Genomic DNA, 27305 nt, shown 5'->3' on the forward strand with positions numbered 1-27305 from the left:
GGGTACAAAAAATTTGAAAGAATGAATAAGACCTATTAATTGATAGCACAACAGAGTGATTATAGTCAATAATAATTTAATCATGCATTTAAAAATAACTAAAAGAATTTAATTGGATCGTTTGTAACACAAAGGGTAAATGCTTGGGGATAGATATCCCATTCTCCATGATGCTATTGTTATGCCCAAATCCAAACATCTCATGTACCCCATAAATATATAAAACTACTATGTACCCACAAAAATGTTTTTAAAAAGACAAAAGATAACAAGTGTTAGAAAAGATGTTGAGAAAAAGGAATTCTTATACACTTTTGGTATGAATGTAAAGTAGTAAACCATTATTAAAAAACAGTATGGAGTCTCCTTAAAATATTCAAAATGGAATTACCATATAACCAAGCAATTCCATTATTGGATATATATCCACAAGAAATAAAATCAGTATCACAAAGAGATCTGCATTCTCATGTTCACTGGAATACTATTTACAATAGGCAGGATATGAAATCAGCGTAAGTGACCATCAATGAAGGACTGGATAAAGTAAATGTGGTATATATACAAAATGGAATACTATTCAGACATAAAAAAGAAAACAGGCCAGGTGTGGTGGTTCATGCCTATAATCTCAGCACTTTGGGTGGCCGAGGCAGGTGCATTGCTTTAGGTCAGGAGTTCAAGACCAGCCTGGCCAATACGGCAAAACCCTGTCTCTACTAAAAAAAAACAAAAATTAGCCAGGTGTGGTGGTGTACACCTGTACAGCTACTCAGGAGACTGAGGCATGAGAGTGAACTCAAGAGGTGAAGGCTGCAGTAAGCTGAGGTCATGCCACTGCACTCCAGCCTGTGTGACAGAGTAGAGCCAGATTCTGTCTCAAAAAAATAAATAAACAAACAAATACATAAGATAAACAAATAGCATAACATAATGATAAATATAATAGCAAATAATAAATACAAGAAAAAGCAGAAAAGATAAAATGGTGATAGTAGAATTTGCTTTACATATGGAATATTCTTTTACTGTCTCCTATAGTTGTCATTTGTTCACTCCTTTGAGATATTCTATAATTAAACTAGTACCTAGCACATATATAAAGATCAAACTAGGGTTTAAAAAATAGTTTATGAATAAACTGTCTTTTGGAAAGCATTTGTTATAACAACTAAGGACAAAAAAAAATACAAGGGTTGAAAATGACCTGATGACTAAGAGACAATTCAGAAGACAAATATACATTTTCTAAATACTTCAAGTTACTGAAAATGAGAGATATTCAGTTAATGTGTCCAAGAGATCGATCAAAAGGAATCTTTTTACTAACATACATCTTTATCTTTCAGAAGATGACTATTCAGATCCAATAGGAAGCTTTGGATTCAGCTTGAAAGCGTAAAGTGTACAGATTTTAGAGCCAGTCATGCTTGTTTTTTGCTAGGAAATTTATAAATATTTAAACCTTGATGATAATTTGTACATTCCAGGGTTCCTCCTTTTACAGCTCTTACTGCCAATGTAAACAAATCTGGTAAAACAAATGAATCTCACAAAACTCCTGAGCCTTCTCTTGATCCTAGAGTGCCTGGAATTCTATCCTTCATGATGGGCCCAAAATCTTGGCCAAAACCTTTATGAACTCAAAAATATAGGAAACCAAAAACATTCTTAAATAAACAAGTAGACAAATGAATGACTTTTAGATTCTTTCTCCCAAATTCTAATCTAGTACACAACCATAATATTTCTCTTCAATCAACTTTAGAAATGAACCTCTCCATTTCAGTATCAGTATTCTATTACTGACCACTGTTTTATTTCAATTTATCTCAATCTAAAACAGTTTTAAGACTCTTCTCAGAATTCAGACTCTCAAAACTCTAAATTTCATGACAAAAACCAGCTGTGAATCAAACTATAATTACAATAAAGATTATAGGCTCCTAAATCTTCTTAAAGCTTAAATCATAATGCCTGCTACCATCAGAGAGGGCAAGAATAATCTTAAAATGGATTACATCATAACATGACACGGTATAAATTCTGTATCTTTTCATCTTACACTTTAAAACATGTTTCTCAATTAAATGAACAGGATATATATACTCTAGCTAAATGAAACAAGGCAAACAGGATCCTTTTCCATAAAAACGTTATTCTGTTATCTGTAAAAAGGAACAGATATACATTAAACTATATAAACATTAAAATATTTTCAAAATGAGCAATCTTATTGAAATCACTTAACTGCTACACCCACCAGATTCCCTATCTATACTGTCAATGCTAATACCCACCTGGTGGGATTGTAGTGAAGATTAAAGGGCCAAATACAGAACTAATAAACAAAGGTAATCAGTATTTATTGGCTGTTTTAACTATATTTGAAAGCCCATGTAGAACATGTTCTGTAATACATAAATAAATAACCTTGTTCAAAAAGTTATTTAACTTTGAGATGGACATTTAGGCTAACTTATCACAGCTGACCCATCCAGAAAGAATTCTATTAAACATTATATTTCTTCAGAAACTACTACAAGACTATTTAGAATCAACACTACTAAATAGTAATGCAGTTCATGAACATTTTTCAAAACAAAATCATCTCTTTAGATCACAGACACAGAACTTTTTGACATTATCTGACATAGTTCAAAACACAGTGCTTTGAACTGAGACCAAATTCTTTTGGGAGGGAAATTCCCTAAAGTATGTATATCACACAAAAAACAAACAAAATCTCTGTGGTCTAAGCAACACACACAAATTATTTCTCATGAAGATGACATGTTCATCAAACCAGAAATGCAGAGCTCTATTAATTATGATCCCTACATCAGCATGATGGACACCGCTCTGAATGCCATTCTGGGTGCCAGGGGGAACTTCTTCAACCACCAATGAAATGCTTCCACTCAAAAAGTGACATTATCTCCACTCCCATCTTCACTGGTCCAAGCACATCACTTGGTGACTCCTAACTTGACAGGGGCAGAGATGTGCAAACAGCAGTGCCCAGAAATAGAGAATTGACTACTAAACAATACATCAATGCCACCATACTATCCATGGGGATCTTGGCAGGCCTGCATTGTAGAAAAGGGATGAGTTTAGATCAAAGTGATTATGAAGGAGAGGAGGTTCTGAAATTTTCATAAAAGGAATGCCAACTCTACCATTTGGATACATTGCCTCTAACGTAACTCCCTCTTTAATCAGTAGCATAGATCTTTATCCTCTTGCTGAAGAACTGTTTTATTCCAGTATTTGCTAAAGGCTCAGCTGAGGCATGTAATAATTGAGGGACAGACTAAAAACCATGTTAATTCGTCATCACTCTAGATTTTCCACATTATTTATATCCCTCTTGCACCATCAGAAAGTGATATTACAGACCACAGTACATCATCTCTAAGCATAACTACCTTTGATGAACTTAGAGTAGCTAGAAATGAGTTAAGAGCAAAACTATTTGCCTTCTTCTTTCACAGTAATTTGGTCAAGAAGATAATTCAACACTCCGTATTTAGCTCCTGTAACAGTAATTAAATCTAAAATATTTCTACTCAGAACTTTTGAGAAAAGGCTTTGAACTGCTCAGATGGGATAACTGAATTCACTTTACCCACCATCCTTAGTTCCGTTAATATTCTAACCTCCTTTATGTGTAGCCAAGTATCACAAATATTAAATTCAGAGTTATAAAAGAAGCAATACATTACCAATTTTTTTCAAATATGATGTCATTGGCTAAATTCCTTAAGTCTTTATTTTTATATTTTAAAAAAGGGACTTTAAAGAATAGTTTTTCTTCAGTTATGAAAGGTAGAATTTCATTTTAAAACCTTTTCTTATTTATATTTTCTAATATGCACTTATCTTTTGAAGCATTTAATCCCATAATTTACCTAAAGGAGTTATTTGTGAATTTATCATGCATATAATAACAAAATGAAAATAGCAAATAATGAATAATCGGTCTTAAAGAAAATGAAATCATTTAAAGAAATATTTCCACTGTCTTTCAATGGTATTGTATAATATGATACTTACAAAGGTTCTGGGCAATTTTAGAATCTAGAAACCTAAGTTCTTTAATTTTTTTCTTAATTGATTTATTCTCTTCAGTATCTTCCTCTTCTCTTCTCTCTGTAAAACCAAGAGTAGGTCCATGTTAGGGTCAGTAATTCATTCAAATACAAAAGTGTAAAAAGTGAACTTCTATCATTAAATAAGCTAAAAAGGATGTAACTCTTCTAAATAAAAGTTATAAAAATAAATAAAACAATAGATATCCCAAGACCTGAACTGTTGAAGATAGAAACTGGGAGCTTTTATGTCAGAGAAACTATGGAAAGTAAGTATTTGAAAGTCTAACAGGAAAAGCAACAAAAAAACATGTATACTACGGAAACCAATACCATTGGGTTTAAGAATAACTACAATTAGCTCATTTGAATAGCATACAGGACACAGTTATAAAAATTAATATACCTGCACTCAAGTTGCAAGTATATTAATTGGATTATATTTTTAAATTGGATTATGAAGCTAGCTCTAAGAATGCTAACTAAAACACAGTCATTTTATGTCTAATGTACAATATCATTCTTATTTAAAAACATGGCTTATGGAAAATTAAAATAATAGATTTTATTGATTGTGAATGTCGAATCATCTATGCATCCTTGAAATAAATCCCATTTGATCATAGTGTATTATCTTCTTGAGGTACTGTTGGATTTGTTTTGCTGCTATTTTGTTGAGGATTTCTGCATCTAAATTCATCAGGAATATTGGTCTAAGTTTTCTTTTTATGTTGGGTCCTTGTCTTGTCTTGGTATCAGTGTCAAGCTGGCCTTGTAGTATGAGTTAGGAAGAATTCTCTCCTCTTCATATTTTTGTAATATTTTGAAAGGAATTGGTGTTAGTTCTTCCTTAAAACCTTGGTAGAATTCAGCAGTGAAGCCATCCAGTCTTGGGCCCTTCTTTGTTGGAAGATTGTTTACTACTGATTCAATTTCCTTACTCATTATTGGTCTGTTCAGGTTTCCTATTGTTTCTGATTCAATCTTGGTAGCTAAGTGTCCAGAAATTTCTTCATTTCTTCTAGGTTTTCCAATGTGTTGGCAAACATTTGTTCATAATTAGCCTCTAACAATCCTTTTTATTTCTGTGGTATCAGTTGTAGTATCTCCTTTTGTGATTCCGATTTTATTTATTTGGGTTTTCTCTATTTTTTCTTCTAACGGTTTATCAATTTAATCTTTTTTTAAAAAAACAACTTTTTATTTCTTAATCTCATATTGTTTGTTTTTTGTTTGTTTGTTTGATTTGAGACAGGGTCTCATTCTGTCACCCAGGCTGGAGTGCAGCAGCATGATCAGAGTTCACTGTAACCTTGACTTCTCAGGCTCAATTGATCCTCCCACCTCCGCCTCCTGTGTAGCTGGGACTACAGATGTGTGCCACCACATTCAACTAATTTCTTTTTATTTTTCATAGAGACAGAGTCCCACTATGTTGCCCAGGCCAGTCTTGAACTCCTATCCTCAAGTGCTCCTGCCCTCAAGTGATCCTCCCACCTCAGCCTCCCAAAGTGCTGAGATTACAGGTGTGAGCCACCTCACCCAGCAATGTGTCTTCTTTTTTGTCTCTATTTCATTTAGTTCTGCTCTGAACTTTATTATTTGTTTCCTTCTACTAACTTTGGGTTTGGTTTGTTCTTTTCCTAGTTCCTTAAAATACATCACTAAGTTCTTGAATTGCAATCTATTTTTTTATGTAGGCATTTTTTGCTACAAACTTCCCTCCTAGTACTGTTTGTGCTATATTCCAAAGGTTTTGGTATATTTTGTTTCTACTTTAACTCATTTCAGAAATATTTTTTATTTTCTTAATTTCTTTGTGACTTATTGTACATTACAGAAGCAAGCTGTTTAATTTCCATATTATTTGAAAAGTTCCCAAAGTTCCTGTTATTGATTTCTAGTGTTACTCCATTGTGAGCTACAAAAGTACTTAATATAATTTTGATTTTTGAAAATTTGTTGAAACTTGTTTTCTGGCCTAACAAATGGTCTATTCTGGAGAGTGTTCCATGCACTGAAGAGAAGATGTGTGTTGTGCACCTACTGGATGCTATGTTCTATAAATGTCTATTAGATCCATTTGGTCTACAGTGCAGTTTCAGATTGATATTTATTTGACAATTTTCTAGCTAGATGGTCTGACAAATGCTGAAAGTTAAATTCTCCAACTACAACTATATTGGAGTGTCTCTCTCCTTGTAGACATCTGCTTTAAACATCTGGGTGTTCTGGCATTGGGCATGTATACATTTAAAACTGCTATATTCTCATGCTGAATTGGTCCCTTTATTATTATATAATGATCTTGTCTCTTTTTATCTTTTTTGACAAAATCCATTTTGACTGATACAAGTGTAGTTTATTCCTGCACACTTTTGCTTTTCATTTATATACAATACATTTTTTTCAATCCCTTTGCTTTCAGTCACTGTGTATCTTTACAGGTGAAGTGAGTTGTTGTAGGCAGCATATTTTTTAATCCATTCAGACAGTCTATAACTTTTAATTAGATAATTTATACTACTTATAATCAAGGTCATTACTAATGGGTGAGCACTTACGCCTGTCATTTTGTTGATCATTTTCTGATTGTTTTGTATATGCTTTGTTCCTCTCTTCCTCTCTGTTTATCTTTGCAGTTTGGTGGGTTTCTGTAGTAACAATATTTGCGTCCTTTCTCATTTGTGTATCTGCTCTATAGGGAGTTTTACACTTTTATGTGTTTTAACAGTGGTAGATACAGCTTTCTTTGCTTCCAGATATATGACTCCCTTAAGCAAGGAGTCTAGTGGTGATGAATTCCCTCAGTGTTTGCTTGACTGGGAAAGACTATTTCTCCCTCATCTCTGAAGAATAGCTATACTGAGTAAAGTATTCTTATCTTACAGTTCTTTTCTTTAAGCATTTTGTATGTATCATCCAATTCTCTCCCAGCCAGTAAGTTTTCTGCTAAAAAAACTGATGTTAGTCTGATGGGGATTCCCTTACATGTGACTTGACACTTTTCTTTTGCTATTTTTATAATGCATTCTTTGCCATTGACTTTTGAAAATTTGAATATAATATGTCTCACAGAAGACTTTTTGAGTTGAATCTATTTGGGAATCTTTGAGCTTCGTGTATCTGGATGTCTATTTCTTTCCCAAGACTTAGAAAGTTTTCAGCTATTACTTCATTAAATAGGTTGTCTATGCCTTTTTCCATCTCTTCTCCTTCCAGTAATCCCAAAACACAAATATATATTTGCTTAATTGTGTCCCACATGTCACACAGACTTTCTTAAATCTTTTTCTCTATTTTTCTTTTTTCTTTTTTTTTTTTGGTTTGTCTGGGTTATTTCAAAAGACCTATTTCCAAAATCAGAAATTACTTCTTTTCGTTGCCTAGTCTACTGATAAAGATCTTGGTTGTATTTTTTATTTCCTTTATTGAATTCTTCAATTCAAGAATTTCTATTTGGCTCTTTTTTTATATCTATCTCTTTGTTGAATTTCTCATTCTAATCAATTGTTTTCCTGATTTCTTTATATTGTCTACTTGTGTTCTCTGTGTTTCATGGAGTTCTGTAACGATCATTATTTTGAATTCCCTTTCAGGTCTTTTATAAATTTCTTGTTATTTGGGGTGTGCTGCAGGAGAATTACTATGTTCCTTTGAGGTATCATGTTTCTTTTCTTTTTCATGTTTTTTTTTTGTGTGTGTCCCTATAGTGATATCCATGCACCTCCTGTAATAATGACTTCTAATTTTATAGAGTAGATTTACAGCATCAATTTAGTAGAGTGTTTGGAGTTTTGGGTGGGAGCAGCCACATAGTCTCTGTGTGATTTATTCAGCTATAATCACCAGCTGTGTCTGAGATTTCCTCAGTGGCTTAGGCTGCAGTTGTTTGTGGAGGCTTTGGTATGATTTTCCTAGTGATGAAGATGAAGAGCCAGACCCAAAGTGGGTCTGTCCTTGAGCCCAGGTGGCATGTATATGGATACCAGCAGGCTCTAGCCACATCAGTCCTTAATTCCCTGGGCAGCAAACATAGGTTCTGGGAAGACCAGTCCTTGGGTCCCTGGGGGTTGTACTTGGGCACTGGCAATAACAGTCAGGTGGCACATGTGATCGTATGGCAGTCCCACAGTGGAGGTGGCAAGGTCACTATTGGACAAAATTGGGAACTTGATAAGAAAAAAGAATGTAGCAATGTGTTTTGGTAGATATGTAAACCACTAAAGGTAAAGTTCAAAATCTAAAATGCTCCAAAATCTGAAACTTTGAGCATCAAGATGGCACTCAAAGGTTATGTTCAAAGGAAAGGTTCATTGGAGCATTTCAGATTAGAGAGATTTGGATTACAGGTGCTCAATCAGTAAGTATTATACAAACATTCCAAAATCTAAAATACAAAACACTTCTGGTCTGAAGCATTTCAGATAGGGGATATTCAACCTGTATATTACAATTACATATTTTGGTACATAGCATAAGAATCAAATTTTCCATTTTCCAATCATTTGATATTTCTGTGTCATTTTATGTAACTAACCATCTTTCTCAACTGATTTTAAGTTACACTTTGACCATATACTTAGTGTCTAGATATGTTATTTCTATTTTTCTGGGCTACTAGTTCTGCTCCATTATTCCCTGTGCTACTGTTAACACTGCTATCACCCTGTCTTACGTACTATAGATTTATGATACATTTTATTCATTGGCTGTTCAAATTATTTTTCTCCATATCTAAATTTTGTGCATTTTTTTGTTTGCTTTTTTGAGATGGAGTCTTGCTCTGTCGCCCACGCCACAGTGCAGTGGTGCGATCTCGGCTCACTGCAACCTCCTCCTCCCGGGTTCAGGCGATTCTCCTGCCTCAGCCTCCTGAGTAGCTGGGACTAAAGGCGCATGCCACTATGCCCAGCTAATTTTTGTATTTTTTTTTAAAATAGAGACGGGGTTTCACCAGTTGGCCAGGTTAGTCTCGAACTCCAGGCCTCAAGTGATCCACCTGCCTTGGCCTCCCAAAGTGTTGGGATTACAGGTGTGAGCCACCGCGCCCGGCCCTCATTTATTTATCCACACGAACTTTAGAGCAACCCAAAAGATCTAAAAATAAAATCCATTTAAATTGTATTTGAATTGCAAGGCAATTGTAAATAGATTCTGAGAGATTTGATATCTTGACAATTTCCGAACTTCCTTATCATAAACATGGCATGTGTTTATAATTATTCAACTTAGCACACTGTTCTTCATGCATGACCTGTATATTTTTTGTTAAGTGTTAAGTATCAAAAGGACATTTAATTTATAGTCCTAGGTATTATGTAGAAACTTTGCCTAATTTTGCATACACATTTTATAATCAGGATTTTACTTATTTTGTCTTTCATTCAGATAAAAAAAAATGTATTAGGCAACTAAAAGAGACTGTGTTAGGCAACAAAGATACAATGCTAGACAAGATAGAGAAATTCCTTGCTTCAAAGAATTTAAGGTCTAATTGAAGTGACTACAAAATAAATGACAATTATAATACGTAGATGTATTAGTGATGTTATAGTGAGAACTACACAAGAATAAAGAAGAGCACCCTAAACATACTTGTCAAAAATAGTCCTTTTAGGTTAAATACCTAAGCAAAGCTTGAAAGGAAAAAGGAGTCAGCCAGGTAAGAAGGTGGGGATATGTGGCAAAGACACAATAATAGAAGGATAGTATTTGACGGTGTAAAGGTGCAAAAACTCTAAAGGCACTGAAAGATGTGAGGATAAGAAGAACAGAAAATATAAACAGAAATAAATGACACCAGAAATGAGTCAGGTACCAGATCACACAAGATATTTTAAGACAGAATAAGACATTTGGATTTTATTCTCACAGTAATGAGGAGCCACTGAAGATTTAAGCACATGATACAGCAGGAGAACTACATTTTAGGAAAAACTCAGGCTAAAGAAGGTAGTTTAGAAGAATGGCGGCCGGGCGCGGTGGCTCAAGCCTGTAATCCCAGCACTTTGGGAGGCCGAGACGGGCGGATCACGAGGTCAGGAGATCGAGACCATCCTGGCTAACACAGTGAAACCCCGTCTCTACTAAAAAATACAAAAAACTAGCCGGGCGCGGTGGCGGGCGCCTGTAGTCCCAACTACTCGGGAGGCTGAGGCAGGAGAATGGCGGGAACCCGGCAGGCGGAGCTTGCAGTGAGCTGAGATCCGGCCACTGCACTCCAGCCTGGGCGGCAGAGCGAGACTCCGTCTCAAAAAAAAAAAAAAAAAAAAAAAAAGAAGAAGAATGGCGAAAATAACAATAGACGGGCAGGACTGAAGGAAGTTGACAGTAATCCAAAAGAAAGTAAAGGGTACCTTCACCAAGGGCAGTAACAACAGGGGGAGTGTGGATGAGTTCCAAAAGTAGACTCTATAGTGGGAAATAGACTAATTATTGATCTAGCCCAAATTTGTCTCTTGAACTCCAGACTTGAACAACCAACTACTCTCTCTCAATATCTTTATTTGGATGTCTAATGAGCAACTGTACTTAACATGCCCAAAAGCAAACTCCTGACATATACGTGCCTACCTCCATACCTGCTCTCCTATTTTCTTCAGCTTAAAAAAATGGGAATGTTCTTTTTGCTATTTTCAAGTCAAACACTTGAATTTTTGCTACTATTCCCCTCACAATAATATCCAATCCATCAGTGAATCTAGTCGATTCTAACTCCAAAATATTCACTAAAGTAATCACTCCTCACCATCGCCCTGGTACAATTTCTTTTTGTGGCTAACATCTTTTTTCATCTGGACCACAACTTGTTTCTAACTAATCTCCTTGCTTTCAGGCTTAACCAGCTGTAGTCTCTCCACTACAGTGCAGCAAATGAATCCTGCTAAAACTTATTGGTAAAGCCTTCCCTTACTGCCTTATATAGAAAGCAAACTCTTCACCTGGTGTTCCGTATCAACATTGCTCTGCCTTTTTTCTCCTTCAAAGCACTTACTCCTTACATATCATAAATTTGATATTGTCCCACTTCCTCCATTAGAAAATAAGACCCTTAGAGGCAGAAACTTTGATTGCCACTATATTCTTAGCACCAAGATTAAAGCCTGGAACACATCAGGTACTCAACAAATATCTTTTGGATGGACATATATATGGTCACTTGTGTGTGTGTATGTATGAATCGGCAGAGTAAAAGAGAATAAAAAGAGGATACTCAGGCTTAAGCTATCAGATAGATGATAATGATGATGTTTATTTAGATAAACGATGGTGATGTTTATTTAATTCAGCAACAAATGAGGAACAGGTTTGGACACTAGTCCAGTTTAAAACATGTCCAGTTACAGAAGCTCTTCTGTATCCACATAGTCATGTACAAGAGGCAGCTGGACATACAGATGAGAAGAGAAAATGGGAATGATGATACAGGTATCAGTCCTAGTAACTACTCCATTGACTGTCACAGGTTTTCCAGGTACCATATAACGACACTTTCATCTCCTTATTCCCAGAATTTAAACTTTGTTTCTGGTCTTATTGTATTAGTTAAAATTTTCAGATGAAGGCTAATAAAAAAGTTAGTAGGATTCCCTTCCTTAACCTGACCAAATAGCAATCCTCAACTTCTCAGAAAATATATACGTTTTATTTTCTTGTCTTTATTCTTAAGAGTAGACTGTAACTTTTTTTTTTTTTTTTGAGACGGAGTCTCGCTCTGTCGCCCAGGCTGGAGTGCTGTGGCCGGATCTCAGCTCACTGCAAGCTCCGCCTCCCTGGTTCCCGCCATTCTCCTGCCTCAGCCTCCCGAGTAGCTGGGACTACAGGCGCCCGCCACCTCGCCCGGCTAGTTTTTTGTATTTTTTAGTGGAGACGGGGTTTCACCGTGTTAGCCAGGATGGTCTCGATCTCCTGACCTCGTGATCCGCCCGTCTCGGCCTCCCAAAGTGCTGGGATTACAGGCTTGAGCCACCGCGCCCGGCCTGTAACTTTTTTAAATGTTTATTTTTCTCATCATTATCAGTATCCTTTTACATTCTGAAACATTTCATAGTCTACCTAAAGAAAAATGTTAAAGACACAGTAACTGTAAATTTTAAATCACATTTTTTGAACACCTATTAAGTACTGCACCGAATGCTTTCTGTTTCTGTTTCCTATATAATTCTCATTATAGTCATCCTAATACTACTACTACTATCATTGTCATCATCATCATCACAATAAGAAAAAATAATGCTTAGGTTAATTTTAAGCAACAAATCTGATAAAAGAATGATGACCACCTGACTTGGACTCCAATATTCTTTTCACTATCTATGAAGTACATTAGGTGTCACAGTTTTAAAAAAAACAAATACAAGCAACCTTCACCGCTTCAACCTCCAAATAAGACACTGACATAATTTAACCAATTCTACCTTTTGAAAATAAAAATGACAAATTAGACTCTTATTGAATTTAATGTATCAGGATACTCAGGATAGTGAGTATATACCCAGTAAAATAATGCTCTTCTCCCATCTTCGCTGCTATCATATAGTCATAGGATTGTTGGGACAAAGGATCAATGGAACTTAGAGAGTGAGAATATGGACAAAGGGATACAAAGCAGCAGAATTGCCTAAGAGAGAAGACAATAGAAATTTTAAAACCAAAAGAGAAATACTTTTTTGTTGATATGAAGCCAGATAATGAGTCTATTATCCAAAAAGATTGATTTGGAAAAATCTTTCATATTAAGAGATAACAAGAGGGTTTTTGTTTTGTTTTGTTTTGTTTTTTTATTTTTTAATGCAATCAGGGCTGCATCAGTGGAAAACCAGCAAAAATGTTTTATGCAAAGATCACTGATAACCTAATGTTGGCAACAATAAGGATGAATTAACAACGAATGAGAATAAAGGAGGACATTTAGTGAGAATAAAGTTTTTATACAGAATACTATTTCCGTTAGTCATGCTGGCAAAACCTCTGGTAAAATACTAGCATGTCTGGAGGAAGGGCAGGGTCCTCCTTCAGAGAACTCAGTCCTGGTATCCTGCAGCAGGTTCTACATCCCAGCCCGCCACATACTAGTCACTAAACCTCATTATGGCTGTGATTCCTCATCTATGATATAGGGACACTGTCCCTCTACGAGTAGTTATGAACATGAAGTGAGATAATAAATACCTTCATGTAACCCTCCCCCTGTGGTGACAAAGAAGAGTACAATCAGAGTCCATAAACACAATTTAGCATTCAAGAGTAAAGCACACTTTAGGCTCAAACCCATGAATCGGTGGAGCTATTCTTCTAAAGCCAGTTCAAAATACATTTACTCTGAAATACTAGATTTTCTCAAATATAACATGAAACTCTGAATCATAAAGTCAGATTATTAGTGCCATCTATACTTGTGATCTAGCTTTGTTGCCATTAGAGTTCTGTGTTTAATCTTACTTCCTAGAGATGCTGTGTAAGGCTCCATTTTTCCAAGAGAAGATTAATACTGTTCAAAAACTGTTCTGATCACTAACATAGCATATGCCGCATTTTATAAGGGTTTTATGTCAGAATGAAGTCAAAGATGACAAAAGTTTCTATGTTGCCAAGAGCCATGAACTGAAAAAGTCTCTTTTAATTACATTTTCACTTCATTCTTTTTCTATTTTCAAAGTTTCAAAAATAGTCACAAAATTATATAAAGAATATCCTTTCAAAATCTTTTCTTTCATACTAAACTTTCCATTTAAAAAATCATAATTCCATGTCACATGGTTATACATATTAGTACATAATCAGATTGATTAATCTATTAATCAGATTGATTAAAAATATAGCTTTCTAGGAGTTAGACTCCATATAAATGTTACCATACATTATTTCACCATTGCAAAAGAAAAAACACCTTAGAATATGCAGTTTTAAATGTTTTAGTAGTCAGTATAGGCATAAAAGGTAATAAAAAAAACACCTTTCTCTTTCTATAACTGAGTATTTTAAATCAGCAAATGTTACTAATAAGTGTTTATTCTGCTTTTCTTGGTGCTCCCTGGTTAAATGTATCTTATGACAATATGCATTTAAAATATTAAGCATTTTAAGCTTTTTTTCTGGTATGTCTTTAGCACAGATATTATTAAATTTTACATGTTAATGTTTATAATAAATTACCTTTTTAAATAGACTGTAATTACACTAGCCTTAAGAGGATGAAAATAAGTATGTCTGATTAAATAAGCAAGCATTCTTCTCTATGACATAGAGAGAAGTCAATAAATTCAACTCAACTAAAAAAATAAAGTAAGCAAAATAATTTGTCTAGAAAATGAAAAACACCAGTCCCTAACAGTCTTCAAATGAGGAGACATCTATGAAATATTTGCATAATTGCTGTTATTTTTCTTTGCTTTCTAACTCATAAGATTCTAAGAGGCTGATAAAGAGTATCAAAATTTAAAAGATACAAATTTTTGAACCAGAACAGCCCTTCAGTACGGACTTTAATCACTTCATTCTATAAATCAGGAAACCTAAGCACAGAGAATATAAGTTACTTGCTGAAGGTGGCACAAGGCTTGGCTATGAGCAGTCCTGAGACCAGGAACTGACCACCACACAGCAAGCCTAGAGTATCCTCTAGGACAGGGAATCTGCATGAGGAAAGCAGTCTGCAACCAAGCACATTAGTAAGGATAACTCCCTACACTTTGCATTTACACTTGATCCAAATTTTCCCTTCCTGTACATGTTCACCAGAACAGTTAGTGGGAAACTGAATAGGCCTGAGGGAGGGAAGAGAAATGTTTAGTCTCCAGAACACACTGAACAGGATTTAAAGCTTTGGGAAATAACTATATAGTTGACTCTTGAACAACACATGCTTGCACTGCACAGGTACACTTATAAGCAGATATTTTTCAATAAATGTAGTCAGCTTTCCATACTGGCAGATTCCCATTTGCAATCAAGCACAGACTGAAACTACAGTATTCTCAAGAAGCAAAGCCCATGGATATTGAAGGTCAACTGCAGGCTGGGCAGAATCAACTTTAGGACTTGAGTATGTGTGGATTTTAGTATTTGTTGGGTTCCTGGAAATAATCCCCTGCAAATACAGAAGGAAGATTCTACTTCCAAAGGAAAAGTCAAGAATTTGCCTATCACTGCCTCTCAAGTAGTAGGTAACTTTGGATAGGGTTCAGTTATTCAGCCATATAGTAAATGGAATATACCTGATAATCTGAAACTTGAAGGTCAGAAATGGAGAATAGGCAAATGACTGAGAAAAAAACTAAATTTCTGAGAGTTAACAACATTGGTGGTTGATAGGACAATATGGTTTCAAAGAAGGTTTAAGTAGCTCAAAAGCAAATGATTCAGAATACATAGGGAAAAAAGTGAAAAAATTTGGAATGTTTTTGTGAGTTGGCAATAGACCCTTGGGAAAACATCGAAGTAAATGCTTTGGTATTGAAAACCACATTGTATAAATCACTTTAGTCATATCTGGCCTCTCAAACCAAGTTTTAATATTTCTAGGCACATAAATAAATGGGTATGTACCTAAAAACATATAAAATAATCAGTGGAGAAACAGGCTATTTTTCTATTCAAATACTAATATATGACTGCCATAACGAATCAGCATATTTTACTAGCAAAAAGAAGTCTGTTTGACAATTCAAGGCTAATAATTATATAATATATAGAAAGAGTAGCTGAAACCCTAAATAAAATTTTGTGAAACAGAGTATTTCAACTGTAGCAATCATCAAAAATGTAGCAGATAAATGCATATTTCTCTTTCTGTGACATTCTGTTTCACCAGACAAAGTCACAAAGCAAATAGTCTTTTCTCTACAACTCAAGTCCTATATGCACAGGAATAAGAACCTCACTACTTAATAAACCCTTCATTATGGGTATATCTAGATTTTTTTAACCACAGTTATATGTACAAAAGAACTGTTAAAGTATTGGGAAATATTCTGTTAAAAAAACTTAAAGTATACACCTCAAAACAAAAACGATTTTTACAAAGATGACCTAAAGAATGCTTCCCCTACCTCTTTATTCCTATAAGAAATTAAAAATCAAAATATTTCATAAAAACTGTTTAATATCCAAGGATCGTCTAAATTAGCAACTTTGCTCATCTCAAAAGTATGAACCCTACAAAAAGAACCATTTTATTGACGTTTCCTTGGGTATAATCGTCCCCTCATAACGAAAGATTTAACTAGCAGAAAAACAAGAGTTCAAATCAAATAAAATATTAACACCATTCAAATTTGCAGATGAAACAACTTTTTAAATTCACAAGCTGTAGATTAGGGAGAAAAATAATCCTGAAAAGTTAAGCCTATTTATCACATATATCTTAGTGTTAATTGGGTTCATTGCAATTTGAGATGAGCTCTGACCGAATGGATCTAAGGACTAAGAGAAGTAAAAGATATCAGGAAAGAGAGTTAAAAACCCGACTGAAAGAAAACTGAATCCTGTTCTAACATGATCTCTCTTGGCTCATCACAACTTCTCAAGAAAACATCCCTAAATTTTCATGTGTCCTCAAAATCTCCCCACCATAAGAAATACTTCTAGTATCTGGCCCCTGTGAATTCTTCTTGAATGCTGGTGTTTCCCAATCGTGGAACAACACATGTACATTCATAAAAAATAATTTTTTCAGCTGGGTGCAACGGTTCATGCCTGTAATCCCAGCACTTTGGGAGGCTGAGGCGGGCAGATCACGAGGTCAGGAGATTGAGACCATCCTGGCTAACACGGTGAAACCCCGTCTCTACTAAAAATACAAAAAATTAGCTGGGCATGGTGGCGGGCGCCTGTAGTCTCAGCTACTTCGGAGGCTGAGGCAGGAGAATGGCGTGAACCCAGAAGGAGGAGCTTGCAGTGAGCCGAGATCATGCCAATGCACTCCAGCCTGGGCAACAGAGAGAGACTCCATCTCAAAATAAATAAATAAATAAATAAATAAATAAATAAATAAATAATATTTTTTCCACTATTTTTACGTATAACATCCTCTCATATGTTCTCTGATGGCATCAGAAGGTAGAAATATATCTCTGCTAAAATAAATTACAAAGCCAACTCTGAAAGTTAATGTATGACATCCAAAGGCATATACAAGAGAAAGTACAAGAGAGGAGAACAGTCATGAATGAGAACTCAGTGTACATTCCTAATTTAGAAGAATTAAATCCAAATGATAACACAGGTAATTCAAGATTTCTAGCATGGTGTTGAATGGAAAGAGTTGATAAACCAACTTACTAGTATTTGTACAAACAATGCTAAGCAACTTGAGAATAGAAAAAGTAACAGCACATTATATTAACCAACAGATAAAAAGGAATGCCATATTAAATCATGGGCAGACCATCCTGGTGTATTCCTGGGGAAAACAGAACACAATCATCAAAACAGCCAGAGTGGCCAGGTGCAGTGGTCTGTAATGCCAGCACTTTGGGAGGCCGAGGCGGGCGGATCACGAGGTCAGGAGATCGAGGCCATCCTGGCTAACATGGTGAAACTCCGTCTCTACTAAAAATACAAAAACAATTAGCCAGGCGTGGTGGCGGGCACCTGTACTCCCAGCTACTCGGGAGGCTGAGGCAGGAGAACGGTGTGAACCTGGGAGACCGAGCTTGCAGTGAGCTGAGATCGCGCCACTGCACTCCAGCCTGGGAAACACAGCAAGACTCCATCTCAAAAAAAATAAAAAAAAAATTTTAAAAACCACCCAGAGTGATTATCCAAAACTTGATAGAAGAGAAGTGATCTGACACAAAAATGACCATTATTCCAAAATACTGAAAAAAAATTACACCCATAGCAAAATGGTCAAGCTTAAGTAGTAGAATTTTACAATAAACTTACTTCTATATTTGATGACGGCCTGCCCATAATTTTGTGATCCTGTATTGGGAGAGAGGGAAGGTTGGGGAGAGGAGGGGAAGCAAAAAAAGAAAGAAAATGCTTTATTCTGTGGGGCATGGGGTGTGAATGTGCCAGGGTAGAAAAAAGGCGGACAAGGTAGAGACAATACCTAGGTATTTGTTCAACTGAACTCAACTTTTATTATCTAGACTTTCTGATATGTAGTTATCCTCTCTCTGTTTTTATGTTCTTGTTTTTGATAGCTCAGTTGGGAATTCAAGTCACTTGCCCAGTTTCTCAGTTATTGAATCGTTATTCCTGTGCTCTAAGAATAATGCTCCAGTTAGCATTCCAGATTATTCTGGTCTCCAATTAGTCTAGCTACTTGGAGTTCCATTATTTGCCCAATCTGTGCTCTAGAATCAACTATTCTGTGCTAGTTTCTGTCCCCACAATCTCCTGAATTTGGAATTTCTGTTAATCTGGGCTGTTAAAATTTGTAGTTCTATGTTATCTTACCTTCTGGCTGGAGCTTGTGTTGTGTACATCCTATATAGCTACTTATAACACCCGGCTTACAGTGGCACAAGCCTGTAATCCCAGCACCTTAGGAGGCCAAGGCTGGATTACTATTTGAGGCCAGGATTTCAAGACCAGCCTGGACAACAAAATGAGTACCCATCTCTACAAAAAACATAAAAATTAGCTGGGCATAGTGGTATGCGCCTGTAGTGCTGGCTACTCAGGAGGATGAAGTGGGAGGATCACTTGCGCCCAGGAGTTTGAGGCTGCAGTGAGCTAAGATCATGCCACTGCATTCCAGCCTGGGCAACAGTGGCAGATCTTGTTTTGAAAAACAAAACAAAAAAATTTTTTATAAAATGTTCAGCTCACATACAGACCTCTTTTCCACCGTACCATTGAACTGCAACCCAAATGTTCCATTTACACTTCCCTAGTAGTATAAGGAGGAGAGGTTAAAGGAAGACTAGCAGGATTCATTTTATATTGTGATTAGAAAATGATATTTTAAAAAATAATCTTCCTATGAGAGAGTAGAGAATGGGGAGTCAGTATTCAATGGGTACAGAGTATCAGCTGGAGAAGGTGAGAAGTTCTAAAGACGGATGGTACTGATGGATACACAACATTAGTGTTGCTAATGCCACAGAACTGTGCACTTACACATGGTTAAAATGGTAATATTTTGTTATGTATACTTAACCACAACATTTAAAAATAGAAAAAAAATCTTTATGAGGCTTGATTTCAAATCACTCATTTTAATTTGACCTCTTGATTTGAAAATTTATGTAGGAATGATGTAGTCAATATTTTGCTTTGTCAAATGAAGAACAAAATCTAAGTGGTTGTAAAATTAATCAGACCAAACTGGGATCATTTAAAATGTATACGTTCTTTCTCAAGAGCTGTTCAAAGGCAAAGTTAGTCCTTATTCACTGAACACCTCAAACTTATACACTGGTTTGACTATTTACATGATGGTATAGATACTGCTGTTACAAAATAATGATTCCTCTTCTACCTTTCACCCGGATTTCCTCTCCAAATTGTACAAAGAATTTCATTCTTGGGCAATTCCATGTTTCAAGAACTTAATCACATTCCTATTTCATTGAATACCCAGCTCTTAGATTTCTAAGCTTGTAGTAGCCCATATCAATTACTCTGTCATTAAAGGTGCATAGTGATAAAGCCAGGGCAGACTTTTACACGAAAGGAAGATCTTCATCTTTTCCTACACAGAAACTGACTCTCTTCAGCTTCTTGTTCTTTGTCGCATAAAGATAGGTGGTATATGGATAATGTATAGAATTAGATTTTGGAAAGAAAACCCCAGCCATCCTTATGCTTCAAAGCCTCAAAACATTTACCCAGGACCAGAGACCAGCAAGATGTATCTGGAATATTCAGACAAAAGTCAAGTTAACAATGAAATGGCTCTTTATCTAGGTTTGTTGTGGATCCCTGTATATACATATTGACTTATATTGACTAAGGCAAAGTCACCTTTTTATTTTCTAGTTAAACAATACATATGTATATGTATGTACAGACAGAATGAGGTGTGGGTGTGTGTGTGTGTGTGTGTGTGTGTGTGTGTGTGTATCTCACCAAGGAATCCCACAAGAAAAATGGAGAGCTAAGCTAAGTCAGGACTCAGAAATCCCTGGATGGTTTATAATCCTCCAAGCCCCAACAAAAACTCCAAAGAATATAAAATAAGCAATACTTTCATCCCCTTGCCAATGTCCATATTTGAAGTTAGGCTACTTATAAAATCAAAATCTCCCAATATTTTCGAGCCTGCCCCAGCCCCCTAAACAATCTTACTTTCAGCGTAACAACCAAATCTGCTATTAAGAAGAACGTGCTTAACAGAGCTGTATTGTGAAATGGGGAGCGAGGTAATTTTTCATTAACAGGAATGCAATGGCTTAAATTGTATTAGAAATCTCACTTTAAACTCAATTACTTCACAATTACGTTTGGCCACCTGACACTTGGGCAGAGAAAAATTAACATCTTAGTGAAGAAGAATCTTTACAAGAACTGAAATATCCCTCACTGTAAACTTCCCAACCTAACTAATTAAAAACTATCTTTAACTTTAAATGCCTCATGAAAATGTCAGACAGTAAAAGTTATTGTTCGAAAGACATACACCAAAAAGCCAACGAGAACAGAAACACAATACTAAACAGAACACCTCTGACATCCAGGAACACCTATTAATTGGGACTCTCTGGCTCATGTCAAAATTTCTAATCTCTAAAATGTTTTAATAAATCATATTCATATTCTTAAGACTATTTTACTTTATCTTGGAAACATCAAATCTGTATTTCATATAATTTCTTGAATTTCTGAAAGATTCAAATCCTTTTTTTCCCAACTAAAATGGACCGTGGAATATCATCTAATAAAAAAAAAAAAAAATCTCATTTTCCAATAAGAAAACTAACCCATAAGAGGCTAAGGGTCTGGCAAACGAAAATGAGGACTCTGGATACTCATTCTTGTGCTTATGCCATCCTGGCCATTCAAAGCCTATCTAGCCCATCAGTAGAAACTGCAAATGTGATGACAAAAGAACTAAATGGAATTAAAAGCAGAATGACTAAGATTCATTCTACCCTGCAGAGAAAGTGGAGCCAGATAATAATTGGAGATGATAACTGGAGATTAATATTTTTCTTTTCTGAAATTTGTCCCATAGCCTTGCCATTTCAGGATCAATGGCATTTATTTCCTCTGGGGAGAAAAGATAAACCTTAGAATAAGAGGTCATTCTTCAGCACTGAGTGTAAAATTAGATTTCTGTTAATATCTACAGTGAGACAATAGTCTTGAAAGCTATGTGGTTCAATTGCAAAAGCTGGGTGCTTACAGGAAAAAAAAACTTAATGCAATCACAAAACATTCCTTTAACTATATAAAACTGAGAACAGGGCGCTACTATAAGCAGTGGCTATGAAGGATGCAGCATATGAGAAAAGACAGAGTGTCAGACATAGGGAAGACACAAAAGCCCTTCCTAGACCAAGGGAGAACTTGCAGGGGATCAGAAGAGCAAAATCAGAATTCAGATACACCTCTGGAGGGTGTGCTCTCTTCCTCCTCCCTTATGGTGCAGGGCTGGAGGAGAGTCACCTGGGGAGTAACAGACAACTAAAGAGATATTGGAGACCCCAGAGTAGAGGGTATTTGTGGCCACCTTCCTGTCTGGACCTCCACAGGAAGACCATCTCACAGTAGCCTCTACCAATATGGGGCAAGCGCTAGAGAACAAAAATAGTGCATAGTATGTTTAGACAAGTGTGCTTGTGACAACATCTTGCTTTGTAAGTGGTTAATGGGAGATGTAAAAGCACTAAAAGAGTCAGCAGACATGTTTTCAAAAAATATTTACTACATCTCACTAGATTCTTCAAGTAACAACTGAAAAATTCTCATTGGATATAAAATCCCCTGCAACTCAATTAGGAAAAAAATCTATACTAGAAGCAAATATTAGATTTCAAATTTCAAAAAATAAGGCAGTGAGAAGGACAGTAGAAAAATAGCTATTTCTTCCCAATATGTACATGCAAAGGCCCAAAGGGATTATAACACATAAAACACGTATTTCTATTGACTTATATAATACCTTATCTCAAATTATCAAATTTAACATCTTACCCCCAAACTTAGTTCTTTTGGCTTAGTTTCTCAAATACTCATAATGATTTCTCAGCTTTTCATAAGCTGCTCCTTCTAAGCCTGAAGAAGATATATATGATTTTTCACTTCATCAATTACTTCCATCCTCACATTGGAGCAAATATTCTTCAGGATAACCATTACACAGATTTCCTTCATTACAAACAAGTATCCCCTTTGATCACAGGCACCATTTGGAATAATTAACTATCAAATATATTGCTTTCTGAACGGAGTTTATTGAATTAATGGAACCCTGTGTATGTAATATACTTGACAAAAATTTCTTTCACTTTGAAAAGCTAAGGTCATTTCTAAGTTGTAACTTCAAAAATAAAACAAATGATTCAGATCTTGCAACAATTTTTTTAGATTCATTTATATTGACTAAGGCAAAGCTGCCTTTTTATTTTCTAGTTAAACAATACACATCAAAATATATAAGGATTTTTAAAAAACTAAACATGCTATTCCAGCTAATTGCCATATTATTCTAGATTTGTCCTCTAGGAAGATACTGATTTCTTAAAGTTCATTGCAAAACAATTCAAACAATATAGAAGTACAATTTTTAAAAAGTAAAGTTTGCCCACACATTAATACAAGTATTCCCCAAAGGAAACTATTGAAATCATAGTTATTATTAACAAAAGCTTATAAGTGTATAAGAGTGTACATAAACAAAAAAGATGGATACACATGTATACAAATAAACAATTTAAGAGTTTTTCCCTTAATTAAAAGAGCTCATACAATATACATTATTTTGCATTTTACTTGTTTCACAAAGCAATAAACCCAGGGTAATTTTTCATGTTCATATGTCTAGATCAACAACATTTAACAGCTTCATAGCATATCACCTGGTACCATAATTTGGCTACATATCATACATAATTTAGCTATTTTCCTTGTTAATGAGCATTTAAGTTGTTTATAAATCTTTCCTATCACTATTACTAAAATAAATATTCTTGCATATTTTTTCATATAAGCATTTGTTGCATCTACTTTTCTTTTTAATTTATTTATTATTATTATTATACTTTAAGTCCTAGGGTACATGTGCATAACATGCAAGTTTGTTACATATGTACACTTGTGCCATGCTGGTGTGCTGCACCCATCAACTCATCATTTACATCAGGTATAACTCCCAATGCAATCCCTCCCCCTCCCCCCTCCCCCCTCCCCATGATAGGCCCCGGTGTGTGATGTTCCCCTTCCCAAGTCCAAGTGATCTCATTGTTCAGTTCCCACCTATGAGTGAGAATATGCGGTGTTTGGTTTTCTGTTCTTGTGATAGAATGCTAAGAATGATGGTTTCCAGCGGCAACTATGTCCCTACAAAGGACACAAACTCATCCTTTTTTATGGCTGCATAGTATTCCATGGTGTATATGTGCCACATTTTCTTAATCCAGTCTGTCACTGATGGACATTTGGGTTGATTCCAAGTCTTTGCTATTGTGAATAGTGCCACAATAAACATACGTGTGCATGTGTCTTTATAGCAGCATGATTTATAATCCTTTGGGTATATACCCAGTAATGGGATGGCTGGGTCATATGGTACATCTAGTTCTAGATCCTTGAGGAATCGCCATACTGTTTTCCATAGTGGTTGAACTAGTTTACAATCCCACCAACAGTGTAAAAGTGTTCCTATTTCTCCACATCCTCTCCAGCACCTGTTGTTTCCTGACTTTTGAATGATCGCCATTCTAACTGGTGTGAGATGGTATCTCATTGTGGTTTTGATTTGCATTTCTCTGATGGCCAGTGATGATGAGCATTTTTTCATGTGTCTGTTGGCTGTATGAATATCTTCTTTTGAGAAATGTCTGTTCATATCCTTTGCCCACTTTTTGATGGGGTTGTTTGTTTTTTTCTTGTAAATTTGTTTGAGTTCTTTGTGGGTTCTGGATACTAGCCCTTTGTCAGATGAGTAGATTGCAAAAATTTTCTCCCATTCTGTAGGTTGTCTGTTCACTCTGATGGTAATTTCTTTTGCAGTGCAGAAGCTCTTTAGTTTGATGAGATCCCATTTGTCAATTTTGGCTTTTGCTGCCGTTGCTTTTGGTGTTTTAGACATGAAGTCTTTGCCCATGCCTATGTCCTGAATGGTACCACCTAGGTTTTCCTCTAGGGTTTTTATGGTATTAGGTCTAACATTTAAGTCTCTAATCCATCTTGAATTAATTTTCGTATAAGGAGTAAGGAAAGGATCCAGTTTCAGCTTTCTACTTATGGCTAGCCAGTTTTCCCAGCACCATTTATTAAATAGGGAATCCTTTCCCCATTTCTTGTTTCTCTCAAGTTTGTCAAAGATCAGAAGGCTGTAGATGTGTGGTATTATTTCTAAGAACTCTGTTCTGTTCCATTGGTCTATATCTCTGTTTTGGTACCAGTACCATGCTGTTTTGGTTACTGTAGCTTTGTAGTATAGTTTGAAGTCAGGTAGCGTGATGCCTCTAGCTTTGCTCTTTTGACTTAGGATTGTCTTAGAGATGTGGGCTCTTTTTTGGTTTCATATGAACTTTAAAGCAGTTTTTTCCAACTCTGTGAAGAAGCTCATTGGTAGCTTGATGGGGATGGCATTGAATCTATAAATAACCTTGGGCAGTATGGCCATTTTCACGATGTTGATTCTTCCTATCCATGAGCATGGTATGTTCTTCCATTTGTTTGTGTCCTCTTTTATTTCACTGAGCAGTGGTTTGTAGTTCTCCTTGAAGAGGTCCTTTACATCCCTTGTAAGTTGGATTCCTAGGTATTTTATTCTCTTTGAAGCAATTGTGAATGGAAGTTCATTCATGATTTGGCTCTCTGTTTGTTTGTTACTGGTGTATAAGAATGCTTGTGATTTTTGCACATTAATTTTGTATCCTAAGACTTTGCTTAAGTTGCTTATCAGCTTAAGGAGATTTTGGGCTGAGACAATGGGGTTTTCTAAATATACAATCATGTCATCTGCAAAGAGGGACAATTTGACTTCTTCTTTTCCTAACTGAATACCCTTGATTTCTTTTTCTTGCCTGATTGCCCTAGCCAGAACTTCCAACACTATGTTGAATAGGAGTGGTGAGAGAGGGCATCCCTGTCTTGTGCCAGTTTTCAAAGGGAATTTTTCCAGTTTTTGCCCATTCAGTATGATATTGGCTGTGGGTTTGTCATAAATAGCTCTTATTATTTTGAGGTACGTTCCATCAATACCGAATTTATTGAGCGTTTTTAGCATGAAGGGCTGTTGAATTTTGTCAAAAGCCTTTTCTGTATCTATTGAGATTATCATGTGGTTCTTGTCTTTGGTTCTGTTTATATGCTGGATTATGTTTATTGATTTGCGAATATTGAACCAGCCTTGCATCCCAGGGATGAAGCCCACTTGATCATGGTGGATAAGCTTTTTGATGTGCTGCTGAATCCGGTTTGCCAGTATTTTATTGAGGATTATTGCATCGATGTTCATCAGGGATATTGGTCTAAAATTCTCTTTTTTTGTTGTGTCTCTGCCAGGCTTTGGTATCAGGATGATGTTGGCCTCATAAAATGAGTTAGGGAGGATTCCCTCTTTTTCTATTGATTGGAATAGTTTCAAAAGGAATGGTACCAGCTCCTCCTTGTACCTCTGGTAGAATTCAGCTGTGAATCCATCTGGTCCTGGACTTTTTTTGGTTGGTAGGCTATTAATTATTGTCTCAATTTCAGAGCCTGCTATTGGTCTATTCAGGGATTCAACTTCTTCCTGGTTTAGTCTTGGAAGATTGTAAGTGTCCAGGAAATTATCCATTTCTTCTAGATTTTCTAGTTTATTTGCGTAGAGGTGTTTATAGTATTCTCTGATGGTAGTTTGTATTTCTGTGGGGTCGGTGGTGATATCCCCTTTATCATTTTTTATTGCGTCTATTTGATTCTTCTCTCTTTTCTTCTTTATTGGTCTTGCTAGCGGTCTGTCAATTTTGTTGATCTTTTCAAAAAACCAACTCCTGGATTCATTGATTTTTTGGAGGGTTTTTTGTGTCTCTATCTCCTTCAGTTCTGCTCTGATCTTAGTCATTTCTTGCCTTCTGCTAGCTTTCGAATGTGTTTGCTCTTGCTTCTCGAGTTCTTTTAATTGTGATGTTAGAGTGTCAATTTTGGATCTTTCCTGCTTTCTCTTGTGGGCATTTAGTGCTATAAATTTTCCTCTACGCACTGCTTTCAATGTGTCCCAGAGATTCTGGTATGTTGTATCTTTGTTCTCATTGGTTTCAAAGAACATCTTTATTTCTGCCTTCATTTCGTTATGTACCCAGTAGTCATTCAGGAGCAGGTTGTTCAGTTTCCATGTAGTTGAGCGGTTTTGATTGCGTTTCTTAGTCCTGAGTTCTAGTTTAATTGCACTGTGGTCTGAGAGACAGTTTGTTATAATTTCTGTTCTTGTACATTTGCTGAGGAGTGCTTTACTTCCAATTATGTGGTCAATTTTGAAATAAATGTGATGTGGTGCTGAGAAGAATGTATATTCTGTTGATTTGGGGTGGAGAGTTCTATAGATGTCTATTAGATCTGCTTGCTGCAGAGATGAGTTCAATTCCTGGATATCCTTGTTAACTTTCTGTCTCGTTGATCTGTCTAACGTTGACAGTGGAGTGTTGAAGTCTCCCATTATTATTGTATGGGAGTCTAAGTCTCTTTGTAAGTCTCTAAGGACTTGCTTTATGAATCTGGGTGCTCCTGTATTGGGTGCATATATATTTAGGATAGTTAGCTCTTCCTGTTGAAGTGATCCCTTTACCATTATGTAATGGCCTTCTTTGTCTCTTTTGATCTTTGATGGTTTAAAGTCTGTTTTATCAGAGACTAGTATTGCAACCCCTGCTTTTTTTTTATTCTCCATTTGCTTGGTAAATCTTCCTCCATCCCTTTATTTTGAGCCTATGTATGTCTCTGCGTGTGAGATGGGTCTCCTGAATACAGCAGACTGATGGGTCTTAACTCTTTATCCAGTTTGCCAGTCTGTGTCTTTTAATTGGAGCATTTAGTCCATTTACATTTAAGGTTAATATTGCTATGTGTGAACTTGATCCTGCCATTATGATATTAACTGGTTAT

General features: G+C 35.8%; 1 protein-coding gene across 2 annotated transcripts in view; it reads right to left on the reverse strand.

The window, feature by feature from the left end:
• Window positions 1–27305, reverse strand: part of DIAPH3 (diaphanous related formin 3) — a 506525-nt gene that overhangs the window by 257932 nt on the left and 221288 nt on the right. For both annotated transcript variants that reach the window (XM_073014378.1, XM_073014377.1), the window contains one exon: window positions 4060–4155. In XM_073014378.1, the coding sequence (XP_072870479.1) occupies window positions 4060–4155 (96 nt within the window). The remainder of the gene's footprint in view (window positions 1–4059; window positions 4156–27305) is intronic.

The sequence above is a fragment of the Chlorocebus sabaeus genome, chromosome 3 (assembly GCF_047675955.1).
Source record: "Chlorocebus sabaeus isolate Y175 chromosome 3, mChlSab1.0.hap1, whole genome shotgun sequence".
Classification (NCBI taxonomy): domain Eukaryota; kingdom Metazoa; phylum Chordata; class Mammalia; order Primates; family Cercopithecidae; genus Chlorocebus; species Chlorocebus sabaeus.